General features: G+C 45.3%; 1 protein-coding gene across 1 annotated transcript; it reads right to left on the bottom strand.

Annotated features, from left to right (window-relative positions):
- Window positions 1-148: 148 nt before the first annotated feature.
- e2f3 (E2F transcription factor 3) lies at window positions 149-14417 on the bottom strand. The gene is made up of 7 exons (XM_083646888.1): window positions 14056-14417; window positions 13335-13446; window positions 9652-9877; window positions 8853-8990; window positions 7088-7202; window positions 2545-2719; window positions 149-1821 (listed from the first exon to the last, which is right to left on the bottom strand). Exons 1-7 carry the CDS (start codon window positions 14296-14298, stop codon window positions 1544-1546), a joined length of 1287 nt encoding a protein of 428 aa, XP_083503014.1. The 5' UTR covers window positions 14299-14417; the 3' UTR covers window positions 149-1543.
- Between the last annotated feature and the right edge of the window lie 159 nt (window positions 14418-14576).

Consider the following 14576-nt stretch of genomic DNA (forward strand, 5'->3'; position numbering starts at 1 on the left):
CTGTCCCAGAGTCAATCTGTGCCCAGATGGGTCAGGTTGCAAGTTCTTCTTTATTAAATACTAAGACAAGTCAGAATACTTTTTATATAGAAATCTCACCCAGACAGCGCGTGAAAATACAATGCTGGAAAACTTTATTACCACACACATTTTGTTTTTCTTTCAGTTTTTCACTCATAATTCAAACATCTCCTAATCCCACAAAACAGTAACAGCTCAAGGTACATGAGTGTAACTCTCAACTCAAGCCCCGGACAAAAACAATGCAACAAATGCAAACAAATGCAAGCTCAGTGTTTCAGAGCAGGTCACTCCATATTATCATCACACAAAATGCCCGGTGATCTTCCAGAAGCATGGGAGATGCCTACTGAGATCCCCATGCCCTTACACACACATCTGAACGTTACCCATCCTGCAGCATCATACATGATTTGACAGCATCACAGATGGGTCCTTACACAGATTCCTGTGAGAAAACTGGGAACAGAGTTGAACGGTAACCAGAAGTATCCTCGCAATTTTTTAGACAACACATTGCCAACAATCCAGGAATCCAAAAAAGACAAGATGTAAACAAACTGCCAACCAATGAAGGAAGTGAACCAACTCTTCAGACACACAATTTCACTTCAAGTAAAAGCTACTAGGGCCCTGAGGAAACTATGAAGCCTAAACTGGGTTCATACAGAGACTGATTAATAGTTGACCAATTTGACTTGGGTTGGGAACCAACACCAACATAGGCAGGCTTCTCAGCGTCTCCACCAGCGCGTCATGAGAGACGGACTCTTGGTCAGGAGGCACATAATTCAACAGTCATATCCTGAATGTCGGCACACAAAACAATGTGCGAGCAAAAATCCACAATTATGAATCATTATTAAGCAGCGTGAAGAACCACTCACCCACTGTACCGTTTCCCTTTCACAAATGTTATGCACAAGTAAGTCGTATGTTATGTATTCAAGTCTCATAATTTTGTGTGGAAGATCAAGGAGAGCTGGATCAGAATCCAGAACTCCAGGCGAGTGTTATAATCCTCGGGAGCGCGACAGACGACAGCGCAGGCTCGCAACACTGTCGGGTCACGCGTGAGTCCTGCAATGGGGACAGCAAGGCCTGGACTCGGGATGAGCACACTGGATCCCCCGAGTATGAATCCCGGACGTAACGCTTGCAGCTAAGAAAGGATGCTTTTGGTTTGACATCATGCCTGTCCAGAATACAGGAGAGAAGACACAAGAAGACCATCTCTCTCTTGCTCTTTGGAAATAGAGGACATGGCTTTTCAGATTGCCCTCCAGGAAGCTGCTTTTGGGTAACAACACCTTTTCCACACCCAAGTCCCAGTCACATTCTCTAGGGTCCACAAACTCCACATTATGAGCCCAAAAGTCAATCCAGCGCTTTTTTCCCTTGTATATTTTGCCCTCGATATCCTGTTTGTGCAACAACAACAAAAAACACCAAAAAAAACGTGTCCGCCAAAATGGCCGAATTTCCAAAATGGCAGCCCGCAGTCGTGCAGGGAGAGGACAGTTCAGAGGGACATGCCTAGGGGCAGTTGGTCCAGGTCAACCGAGGAGAAGAGGTCAGTGATGCCGTCGTCCTCGCTGAGACTCAGGAGATAGTCCTCCCCTCTGAGAGAGCGGGCCAGAGGCGGGGTGAGGGGGAGAAACGTCTGTTGGTCTTCAGAGGACGGCTGGAGAGAGGTGAGGGAGGCGGGGACAGGGGAGACGGTGACCGGTTGTGAGCGTCGTGTTAGCCCAGACAGCGCGCTGGAGAAATCGGTATTGCCGGAAGAGCAGTTAGCACCGTCTGGAAAAGGAACGGAAAAGGAGACAAGGGGAACGGAACGAAAAGAAAAGACGTGATCGATGTCGGCAGGAAAACCCAAAACAAGCTTGACAACGAGCTAAAGTAGGGTTAGACCTATGATTGGTTTGCCGATATATACAATATTTTGATATTGGTCTTTCAGCAAAAATCTTATGTGCCACTCAGTGTGGTCCACATCCAGTATGATGGATGGGAGCAGTGGTCGTGTTAATTATGAAAAACATATACAAGTGGTATAATGATCATTTTGGAAGATCAGATTTATTTTCTTTACATACAACGTCTGGACCCACGCAACTAGATACACTATTTTGCATTATGATATTATTGCATATTTCCATATTAGGATTTGGATTGAAACCAATGTATGTTTACAACTTTTTAGATGTTTACTATTATGCACATAAAGACCCTAAATTACATAGTTAGAAGGTTGTGTGGATTTGGGTTTCCAGGGTCTTTAAAATCCTGCTTCCATTCACTCCCGATTTTTTGATGCCGCTTTGTTTTGTTCATTGTCTGCCCTTTGTGTTTCTGGTTCTCCTGTAATCACATTAGGAGGTGCAGTAGTTCGGCTTAGTAAGTAAGGGGGTTCCTGCAACAACCCCTAGATGAGTAGGCTCATATTGGATCATATTGGTACGTGATGGAACAAGGACTTGGTCTGAGAAGAGCCATGGGATCCTCAGACACGAGGCTCACCTTGGGAAGACATCTCGACGAAGGAAGACGAAGAGCAAGTGGGGACCGGGCTGTTCCCGTTTTCGTGGTAACCCTTGGCGATAACGACGTTTGTTGCCTCTTCAGGGACAGGGTCTTCCGTGCAGAGGAACGCCTGAATGGGCCCCTGGGTGCTGATGAGGTGGACCTGCATTATCTGGACATGGGACAGATGGAGACAGTGCTCACATTTTACACCCTCTGAATCACCTCACCGCTGAGACACGAGTGGTCTCAATTAGGGATAGATATATATTGAGGGACTATACTTACCCAGTGATCAACAATTCTTCAAAGACTCATTTCTCTCTAACTCAGTGGGCAGTGTCCTAATAATCTGGTACTCGAAGCAGGTTGAAGTGGTAATTCACTTTTACTTGGGAGCATTAGTGCTCCAAAAGCAAAAATGTAGGTCCATGAAATTTGATATTCTGATCTACGTTTTCCATATCTGGATAGAAACTAATAGTTTACAAAAGGGTAAACCAACATCCATTTACAATCAGTTGTTGACATTGCTTCCATGGTCTTTGTGGTCTAAACACCACATCTAAAACTTAGTCTATTATAGAAAAGCACAACTCTCTGGTCAAAACAAACTGAAAACTAGGGGTAATTCAGTCCGGGAGTGCCAACACACTCATGTTGACTCTTTATCTGGAATTTTTGGCTGCATTTGTGCCTCAAATGGTTGCACTTTTGAGCCCTGGACTGAATAGTATAGTGTTTTGACCTCTGGGTGGAACCACCAAATGATCAATATATTGTGTGTTTTGACCTCTGGGTGGAACCACCAAATGATCAATATATTGGGTGTTTTACCTCCTCTAGGTGGAACCACCACATGATCAATATGTTGGGTGTTTTACCTCCTCTAGGTGGAACCACCACATGATCAATATGTTAGGTGTTTTACCTCCTCTAGGTGGAACCACCACATGATCAATATATTGGGTGTTTTACCTCCTCTAGGTGGAACCACCACATGATCAATATATTGGGTGTTTTACCTCCTCTGGGTGGAACCACCACATGATCAATATGTTGGGTGTTTTACCTCCTCTAGGTGGAACCACCACATGATCAATATGTTGGGTGTTTTACCTCCTCTGGGTGGAACCACCACATGATCAATATGTTGGGTGTTTTACCTCCTCTGGGTGGAACCACCACATGATCAATATGTTGGGTGTTTTACCTCCTCTGGGTGGAACCACCACATGATCAATATGTTGGGTGTTTTACCTCCTCTGGGTGGAACCACCACATGATCAATATGTTGGGTGTTTTACCTCCTCTGGGTGGAACCACCACATGATCAATATGTTAGGTGTTTTACCTCTTCTAGGTGGAACCACCACATGATCAATATGTTCCGTGTTTTACCTCCTCTGGGTGGAACCACCAAATTATCAATATGTTGGGTGTTTTACCTCCTCTGGGTGGAACCACCACATGATCAATATATTGGGTGTTTTACCTCCTCTAGGTGGAACCACCACATGATCAATATGTTGGGTGTTTTACCTCCTCTGGGTGGAACCACCACATGATCAACATGTTGGGTGTTTTACCTCCTCTGGGTGGAACCACCACATGATCAATATGTTAGGTGTTTTACCTCCTCTGGGTGGAACCACCACATGATCAATATATTGGGTGTTTTACCTCCTCTGGGTGGAACCACCACATGATCAATATGTTGGGTGTTTTACCTCCTCTAGGTGGAACCACCACATGATCAATATGTTAGGTGTTTTACCTCCTCTAGGTGGAACCACCACATGATCAATATATTGGGTGTTTTACCTCCTCTGGGTGGAACCACCACATGATCAATATGTTGGGTGTTTTACCTCCTCTAGGTGGAACCACCACATGATCAATATGTTGGGTGTTTTACCTCCTCTGGGTGGAACCACCACATGATCAATATGTTGGGTGTTTTACCTCCTCTGGGTGGAACCACCACATGATCAATATGTTGGGTGTTTTACCTCCTCTGGGTGGAACCACCACATGATCAATATGTTGGGTGTTTTACCTCCTCTGGGTGGAACCACCACATGATCAATATGTTGGGTGTTTTACCTCCTCTGGGTGGAACCACCACATGATCAATATGTTAGGTGTTTTACCTCCTCTAGGTGGAACCACCACATGATCAATATGTTCCGTGTTTTACCTCCTCTGGGTGGAACCACCAAATTATCAATATGTTGGGTGTTTTACCTCCTCTGGGTGGAACCACCACATGATCAATATATTGGGTGTTTTACCTCCTCTAGGTGGAACCACCACATGATCAATATGTTGGGTGTTTTACCTCCTCTGGGTGGAACCACCACATGATCAACATGTTGGGTGTTTTACCTCCTCTGGGTGGAACCACCACATGATCAATATGTTAGGTGTTTTACCTCCTCTGGGTGGAACCACCACATGATCAATATGTTCTGTGTTTTACCTCCTCTGGGTGGAACCACCACATGATCAATATGTTGGGTGTTTTACCTCCTCTAGGTGGAACCACCACATGATCAATATATTGGGTGTTTTACCTCCTCTAGGTGGAACCACCACATGATCAATATGTTCTGTGTTTTACCTCCTCTAGGTGGAACCACCACATGATCAATATGTTAGGTGTTTTACCTCCTCTAGGTGGAACCACCACATGATCAATATATTGGGTGTTTTACCTCCTCTAGGTGGAACCACCACATGATCAATATATTGGGTGTTTTACCTCCTCTAGGTGGAACCACCACATGATCAATATATTGGGTGTTTTACCTCCTCTAGGTGGAACCACCACATGATCAATATGTTGGGTGTTTTACCTCCTCTAGGTGGAACCACCACATGATCAATATGTTGGGTGTTTTACCTCCTCTAGGTGGAACCACCACATGATCAATATGTTAGGTGTTTTACCTCCTCTAGATGGAACCACCACATGATCAATATATTGGGTGTTTTACCTCCTCTAGGTGGAACCACCACATGATCAATATATTGGGTGTTTTACCTCCTCTAGGTGGAACCACCACATGATCAATATGTTGGGTGTTTTACCTCCTCTAGGTGGAACCACCACATGATCAATATGTTAGGTGTTTTACCTCCTCTAGGTGGAACCACCACATGATCAATATGTTGGGTGTTTTACCTCCTCTGGGTGGAACCACCACATGATCAATATATTGGGTGTTTTACCTCCTCTAGGTGGAACCACCACATGATCAATATGTTAGGTGTTTTACCTCCTCTGGGTGGAACCACCACATGATCAATATGTTGGGTGTTTTACCTCCTCTAGGTGGAACCACCACATGATCAATATGTTAGGTGTTTTACCTCCTCTGGGTGGAACCACCACATGATCAATATGTTAGGTGTTTTACCTCCTCTAGGTGGAACCACCACATGATCAATATGTTAGGTGTTTTACCTCCTCTGGGTGGACCACCACATGATCAATATGTTCTGTGTTTTACCTCCTCTAGGTGGAACCACCACATGATCAATATGTTAGGTGTTTTACCTCCTCTGGGTGGAACCACCACATGATCAATATGTTGGGTGTTTTACCTCCTCTGGGTGGAACCACCACATGATCAATATGTTGGGTGTTTTACCTCCTCTGGGTGGAACCACCACATGATCAATATGTTGGGTGTTTTACCTCCTCTAGGTGGAACCACCACATGATCAATATGTTGGGTGTTTTACCTCCTCTAGGTGGAACCACCACATGATCAATATGTTGGGTGTTTTACCTCCTCTAGGTGGAACCACCACATGATCAATATGTTGGGTGTTTTACCTCCTCTGGGTGGAACCACCACATGATCAATATGTTGGGTGTTTTACCTCCTCTGGGTGGAACCACCACATGATCAATATGTTGGGTGTTTTACCTCCTCTAGGTGGAACCACCACATGATCAATATGTTGGGTGTTTTACCTCCTCTAGGTGGAACCACCACATGATCAATATGTTGGGTGTTTTACCTCCTCTGGGTGGAACCACCACATGATCAATATGTTGGGTGTTTTACCTCCTCTAGGTGGAACCACCACATGATCAATATGTTGGGTGTTTTACCTCCTCTAGGTGGAACCACCACATGATCAATATATTGGGTGTTTTACCTCCTCTAGGTGGAACCACCACATGATCAATATGTTGGGTGTTTTACCTCCTCTAGGTGGAACCACCACATGATCAATATGTTGGGTGTTTTACCTCCTCTAGGTGGAACCACCACATGATCAATGTTTTACCTCCTCTAGGTGGAACCACCACATGATCAATATATTGGGTGTTTTACCTCCTCTAGGTGGAACCACCACATGATCAATATATTGGGTGTTTTACCTCCTCTAGGTGGAACCACCACATGATCAATATGTTGGGTGTTTTACCTCCTCTAGGTGGAACCACCACATGATCAATATGTTGGGTGTTTTACCTCCTCTAGGTGGAACCACCACATGATCAATATATTGGGTGTTTTACCTCCTCTAGGTGCGGCACCTCCAGTTGAGTCTCTGCAGGAGCCTTGATCACGATCACCGTCTGCTCTTTCAAGCTGGGGATCTGCTTGACATCTTCATACGTCAAATAGGCATAAGTGAGTCACAAGGTGAAGGAAAAGCACAGAAAGTGGTTCCACATTGTGGACCCCAGGAAGACTAGTTGCTACCTAGGTACCAACTAATGGAGAGCCATTAAACACAGGGTATATGCAGCAATCCTGAGGTTAAATTCAAGACTTTTTCAAGACCCTTCCAATACATTTCAAGGCCCCATCGCCACTTCGAGCTGTGACCGATTACATCAGCGACACACCTTTAACTAACACTTACTATACATTTTGAGTTTGAGATTGCAAAACTAAACGATGTTAGTTTGCCATAACTTCTATGCACTGTATCAATACAACAGAATTCAGATAGGCCGGGAAGGAATCAAGCTCAAGAGAATAAATTGAGTGACTAACCCAAAGGCAAGGTTTATTTAAACTTAAAAAAATATATAAAGTATATTTATAACAATAACATGCTCGCTCACTCACTCACACATGCACACAACAGTGTTTCCCTGAGGATCAATCTAGTGCACTCTTGAGAGCTACCCCCAGGTATTTTCACATGATCAAATCTGGCCCCCATTCAAAAAGGGTTGGACACCCTTGCCATATACAGTCTCATATCACAATATTGATATATAATCGATATATTGCCCACCCGTAATATTGAGTGCCATCAACCTCCCAATGATGCAATTTACAGAAAAAGATTAGATTTCATTGATTATCGATCACTGCTTTCAACGTCTTTCTGATATAAATGTTTTATTCTTACAACCAGATCACCCTATTAAATAAACAGCGTCATGACGCAATAACGTTACTTGGCAGAGGGTCGCTCGTACTGAGCACGTGTCCTCGTCAAACTGACGGTGAAAAATGTTTGCCGTCACAAAATAAAAATCATTTGACGACTTATTTGAGGGAGTGTAATTTTGTTATCGATCACATTTGCTACCTGTTGCTCTTTGAAGTCGCTATGTTTGTCGGCGTTTGGTCAGCTCCCTTCGCACTTTTAAACATTGTTTACAGACGGGCTATGTAGTGACTAGTGTGTCCATCCCTGTCAGCCACGCAACGTAAGCAAAATAACTCCATATTTCGCCCTCTAGCCCGGACAAGACCGCATGCGCTCACAGCAGCCATGTTTGTTGTGTTGAAGCAAGCACTGAATGAGTGAAGGAGAGGAGGGGGGGACGCCCACGACACACCCACACGGACACACTGTCACATGCATGTAACGTTACATTATTTATTTTAAAAGCACGCACATTATTTTTTACTCAGCGTAAATGAACGTCATGAAAACACATCTATTCACATCGAAAAAATAACACATTTAAAGGGTCTTGAATTTGAAATCCACCTAAGACTTTTCAATAGCCTACTTTTCAAGGGTCTTGATTTTCCCTAAATTGAATTCCCAACTTTCAAGACTTTTCAAGACCCCGCGGATACCCTGAAACAAATAAACCCACCACTAAATCCGGCAAAGATATGAGCTCTACAACACGGAATGAAAACGAATGTGAGACAGACACACTTGCACCAATCATCCGTTGTGAAAGCCCCAAACTAGATGACATTTTGGCTATAATCTGCCTAAAGGTTGTGTAGTTGGTGTCCCCAACCTGACAGACACCATTCGGTACTTATAGGGTCAAATCAAAGGTAAATAAAGAAAAAGGATATCTCAGACTGTGTTGGTCCACAGACATCTGGTGAATCTGATCCGTACAGCTTTCGATCAGCTCGTCCAGGATCCTCTCCTTGTCCTGCAACTCTTCATCACTGGCCGCCGTAGCCGCATTCGGCTGAGCCCGACAGCCCCTGTCCCCCCCCACACACACACACACACACACACACACACACACACACACACACACACAGTAGAGGCTTAACATCGTAACAACTTCACTCAAAACATACCTGCACTCATATGTAGGAGATTAGCTCAAACTAATGATGATCCTCATGCAGGGTTTTCCCTGAGTTTTTTTTTTTTTAGGCCAAGGTGGCAAAGGCTGGAGAACGTGTGCTTAAGTCGGGGGTTGACAGCCACGATTTGACAGCCAAAGTGTCTATAGTGATTTAAATTTTGCACCAAGATGGAACAAAGAGATGAAAATAAAGGTTGTGACAAATTACATTTATTTATTTACATTATGTCAAAAACGACATGGGATTCGAGTGGGCATGTCTGTGAAGGGGTTTGCACCGATGGAACCCATTCTCATCATGTTGAGGTGAGAGGTCAAGGGACCCCTTTGAAAATGGCCATGCCCGTTTTTCCCTCGCCAAAATTTAGCCCAACTTTGGGGCATTATTTCCCGACAAGTCAGCATGATGTGGTTGGTAACATTAGATGCCTTAGGATGGTCTTCTCACTCGAGCTTTAAAAGTGAGTCCACTAGAGCCTTTCAAAAAGGGTAATGTTAAGTATATACACACACACACACACACACACACACACAGACACAGAGCTACTTACAGCCAGCGGACGATACCCTTGGACTTCTTCTTGATGAGATTGATCCCCTCCAGGACATTGACGATGTCATAGATGCGTCTCTTTTGGATGTTGAGCATCTGGGCAGCCAGGAGCAGGTTCAGCCCGTCAGGGGAGCGGGCCAGCAGCGCTGCGAACCTCTGGGTCAGCAGGGTCAGGGAGGCCTCGTAGCGGGGATGTTGTAACGGATCCGGCAGGGACTTGGGCACTGCAGAATTGGTGGGGGGGGGGGGGGTGGGATATTATTTTAGGATTCCTTCAAAACATCCCCCATTTTTTTTTCTTTTTAGTTTTCAATCTTACAGTGGTAAATGTAACGAAAGAACATACAAGACAAAAAAAACACACCCTCAAGGGTCACACAAACGGAACAAAACAAAACTGGCTGCCAGACAGTTTACAAGATGGAATAGCCCATCAAGAAGGTTGTTACAGTGGTAACATCGAGAGTGACAAATAAATGGTCATAATAATTAACTCATTGAGTGCCAAGGACGAGTATGTTCGTCAATTCGTTTAGTAACGTAGAGTGCCAAGGACGAGTATGTTCGTCAATTGCGTTTTTTGACGGTGGGACGTGGATCAAAGCCAGATCCATCTCCTGTGAAAGTATGGTGGATGTTGAATGTGTAAAAGCTATTTTAGGGACCCATTAGGTGGCGACAGTGCTCTCCAGATTAGAGAAAGGCGAGGAAAAAAGAGAGAAGTCATGTGGAAACGGAAATCGCATCGATATGCATGAAGCATAACGTTAGCTGTGCCTGTGAACAGCAGTCAATCTGCTGCCACAATTGAGCCCCTCCGTCTCCGCTGCGATAGCCCCTCCATATGATTTAGTTGCCGACACCAGCGTCTTTCTGAAAAGTTACATTATTCTCAGCTGGGAGCCGGCAACAGGCTGTGAAAAAGCGGGGTGCAGCGCACTTTTCAGTGCAGAGCAAACGCAGAGCAAACGCACTCGCAGCCGAGCCCCAGAGACACTCCCACGGAGGAGGAGGAGGAGGGGGGTGGGGCACGCAGGGCACTACAGCATACAGTAAACAGTAAACACAGACCCAGGCAGCAGGCTCGATGCACAGAGACAGGCAAACAAGCTAGAATAATCTGATGCCCACCAGCAGTAAATCAAGACCAGCAAGAAGGTGTAGGGTCTGCGCACGCAGGGGCCAGCGCTGCTGGTTGCATCTAAAAAATATTATTTGGCCAAACAGAATTCCTTTGTTTTCACTGTTTTATTGAAGGAAATTATTTTTGAGGTGTCATTACATCAGAAAATATTAGCTTCAGAGTCAATGGTGTGCTTGAAATGCTTCCTTTCACAAAAGGCTGAATATCTCAGATTCTAAATTGAAACGTGTGTTTTTGCTGAAATCAACCCATCTTCTCCGGCTGATAACTAAAGAACGGAAAATGATATCAATAAACTTTTTTTTGCAGATGATAGAAGAGAGTCTCATCGTTCTTTGTGCGTGTTCGGTGTTTACATAGTAATATCACACAATATTCTGTGGGCCTCGAGAAATCACTGAAAACGCTCTGAAACTCTGGCACTGGGAGCGTCCGTTCTCCAAAAGTGGCTGGCACTCAATGAGTTAATAAATGGGGTTGGGTTTCTTGTCGACATTTGCTCAAATATCAAAGTGTGTTTTCGCTTTGTTATTATGGGTTATTGCATGGAGACAAAAACAACAACCACCCATTTAAAAGTCTCTAAAACACAACAGTGTGGAAAAAGCCAAGTGGTCTGAATACTTGTCTTTCCGAGGCCAGTGTACAGCGCATTATGTAAAGCGTCTGTGTGAGTGCCTGCAAGGTCATGACGTGACAGAGTACAATAACCAGTCTAACCCTGGTAGAGTGTGTTCAGTTCAGTCCTCTGCAGCAACCATGTTGGAGGGGTGCACTGTGCAGTGGCAGTGCTAGCCAAGTTTGTCCACTTCATCAAAGACCACATCTTTCCAACATTTGACATCATTGTTCTGCTGCTATTGTATGTGACTGTGCCTCAAACTGAAGTACTGAGTACACGCTGCAGCCCAAGCTCACCAACATGGAGGGATGGGGGTTTGCCATTTTAAAAACACCAGCAATAAAGCTGGGCTCTTGTATTTGCTTCTGCTTTGTCCTTGCTACAGAGGACACCATCTTTCTTGATCTTCTGCTGTGAAAACATCCCACTCCACGTTCTATTCAAAGCATCCATCTTCCTTCAGGACTCAGTTTCTTATAGTGGTTGTTGTTGTGTATCAACCGGCACTTCTTGTTCTAATAATATTCACAGTCCAAAATCAGAGGGCAGAAATGAGCCCAGGGCTGGATTCAGTCAGGCTAAATCTGACTCTATACTAACTCTAGCTGTATGGCAATTTCAGTCACTGCGGACTTATTTCCCATCAACAATGTTGATTGAAAATTACAGGGTATGCTTACAAAGGCTTGTGAGAGGAAATAGTTAAGCTCAAATAGATTTTAAACAAGTTTACTGCCAATGCCACACAACTTCTGCTTTCATTTTGTCTATGCGAGTAAACCCCGCAAATGAATTGAAACCAAATGTTGTTTATAACATGAATGATGCAACTAACAGCAAAGTGCCAGGTGGACTTCAGAGTGAGGAGATCTGAGGATGCTTCATCACAGAGGGTTGCTCAGATTGCTTGGACTTCCCGTTCGCTGTTGTAAAAATGGACCGCATGTGAAAACGTGAGCACCGATGACAAACTAAATCAGAAAATTTTCCCAGCGCAAATGGGGCATTCCTTTATAACTGGGAATCTGATGGTTCAAAGGTCATGAGCTCGAACGGTGACGTCACCGGTGCTCGTATTTTCTCTCCCAAACGCGTAGGAGCCTCAGCAGCCCTGACCTCAAAAATCCAAGATGGCTGCTCCGCGCATCAACAGTAGTTAAAATCGTAGTAAATACGGATTAGCACTTCTGTCTTGTTTGTGTCTCAGTCTCGCTGGCCAGCCTCCTCTCCCTTCCGTCCGAGGAGTCTGGCGCCGCAGGTCTCCACAGTGGGATTGCGATGGGTGGCGCTTAGCGGCAGTGCCCTTGGAAAATAGTTTCAAACAATCCAACTTGCCGTTTTCAGCGTGTAGCAACGAGCTAGCGTGTATGTTTCTGCCGTTAGCTTGCTAGCTAGTTAGCGTTGTTGTTTTCACTGAGGCGGCCGGCAGGGCACTATTTACAGCGACACACAGGGAGGAGGGAGCGGAAGCCGCTCTGATTGACATGGTCGGAGCCACCGGCTGCCACCGAAACAGTCACTCAAATGGGAGAGCAGAGTAGAGCAGGGGAGGGTTTATCCCAGTGGAGACCTGCGGCGCCAGACTCCTCGGACGGAAGGGAGAGGAGGCTGGCCAGCGAGACTAGTGTCTCATTAAATCAGCTGTACAAACAGCACTGTCTAACTTCTATCTGTGTGGACATGTTGCTGCAGTGTTTGTATGTGCAAAATGCCACGTTATCAACTGTTATTGCTAACGTTGGCTAGCCTGGCTAGCGACCGGCTCCGACTCGTTTAAACGGATGTGACGCAATTCAACAGTGAACTTCCCAGCTCCCGGTTTTCTGCAAATGGAACGCTAACAAAACGGATGTGACGTCATTCAACCGCCACATCCCGGTTTGTTTGCAATAAAGGAACGGGCCAAAAGCCTTACTCTTGGTTTCCCAGTCAGGGAGAGATGGTGCGGCCCTCTTGGCTCCGGAGGTTCTGCCGACATCCTGAATGGACCGATGGTCGCCGTCGTCCAGCTCCAGCTTTCTCTTCGCCTGAGACAAAGAAAATACAGAACTCAATAGAGACCAACAGCCAGCAGTAAACAGTTATTCAAATGTCTCTCCAATCTCATTTGCAGAACATAAGAATCCCACTTGATTAACCTGGTAGGTATTCACTCAGTGTCCCGCTGAAGGACACTTCAACAGGGCACACTTTTGAACCAGGTCCTCCAGTTGAAGGGCAGCCTCCATAGTACTCATTACATCATCCTAATGTAGGTACATCTCACTAGCAAGAACAGTACACAAATAGTATCATTGTAATTGTTAATATTTTAATGGAGTGACTTTGTAACTATGCTTCCTATGCTTAATGTCCTGTTTATATTCTTCCCTTCCTGTGAGCAAGTTATGTTGCATGACTCCCCCTCGGGGCTCAATAAAGTTTGAACATTCAAAATTCTGATTGAGGGCTGGCAGTAACCTAGGCTGGCAGAGAAGCCTCGTTCCCCAGTGTTCCGTGGTTCACATTAAATTCGAAATGTAAACAACTCATGATTAACCCAGCTGACATGAAACGTTAGCAGTCGAGTTAGCAGTTAGCAGCCAGTCTGGCTAACATAATCCGCATTCCACTTCCCACTTCCAGTTGGCTATTACCTGGGTTCCGCCGAGTTCAGATCTCTGTCCCGTCTCGTTTGTTGACGGTCCGATGGGGGTAGCGTACCGCTCAGAGAAACTGTCATTCACGGTGTGACCCGGGTGGGACGGAGGGCTGAGGACGTGGGCAGCGGTGGGGCAGCACTCGGATAACGTCGATAAAGCCGCGTGTTTACCTTCGGAGAAGTCCCCCACCACTGAAACGATTACTGGCAGTGGGACCGGGGCAACACCCCTTCTCATCTTCCTCCGGGCTCGACTGCCCCTTTGTCCCTCCGCCAATTTTGGGGCGTTTTACCAAACATCCACCGCGACTCCGAACAAAATAATCAATGATATCGCTACTTCGATATCTTATGGAGGTTTTCGGCTGTCGTTATTTGCCCATAGCTCCCTAAATAAGGAAGATGCAACGGATATAATGGCGGGGAGGTCCTCTCCGGCCGATAGAAAAATGGTTCCAGGCCAGCCAGGAAGCTGCGATGAGAGGATGCAGTTTCCCCAGGAAACTCAGATTTCCC

The sequence above is a fragment of the Poromitra crassiceps genome (assembly GCF_964638095.1).
Source record: "Poromitra crassiceps genome assembly, chromosome: 11".
Classification (NCBI taxonomy): domain Eukaryota; kingdom Metazoa; phylum Chordata; class Actinopteri; order Beryciformes; family Melamphaidae; genus Poromitra; species Poromitra crassiceps.

What these genes read in the sequence shown, in the direction of transcription:
- e2f3 (XM_083646888.1), bottom strand. Translation starts at nt 14,298, where the DNA reads ATGAGAAGGGGTGTTGCCCCGGTCCCACTGCCAGTAATCGTTTCAGTG. An exon ending in CTGAACTCGGCGGAACCCAG is followed by an intron (nt 13,447 to 14,055) that starts GTAATAGCCAAC and finishes TCTTTGTCTCAG; the next exon opens with GCGAAGAGAAAGCTGGAGCT. An exon ending in GTGGACCAACACAGTCTGAG is followed by an intron (nt 7,203 to 8,852) that starts ATATCCTTTTTC and finishes CTTGTGACTCAC; the next exon opens with TTATGCCTATTTGACGTATG.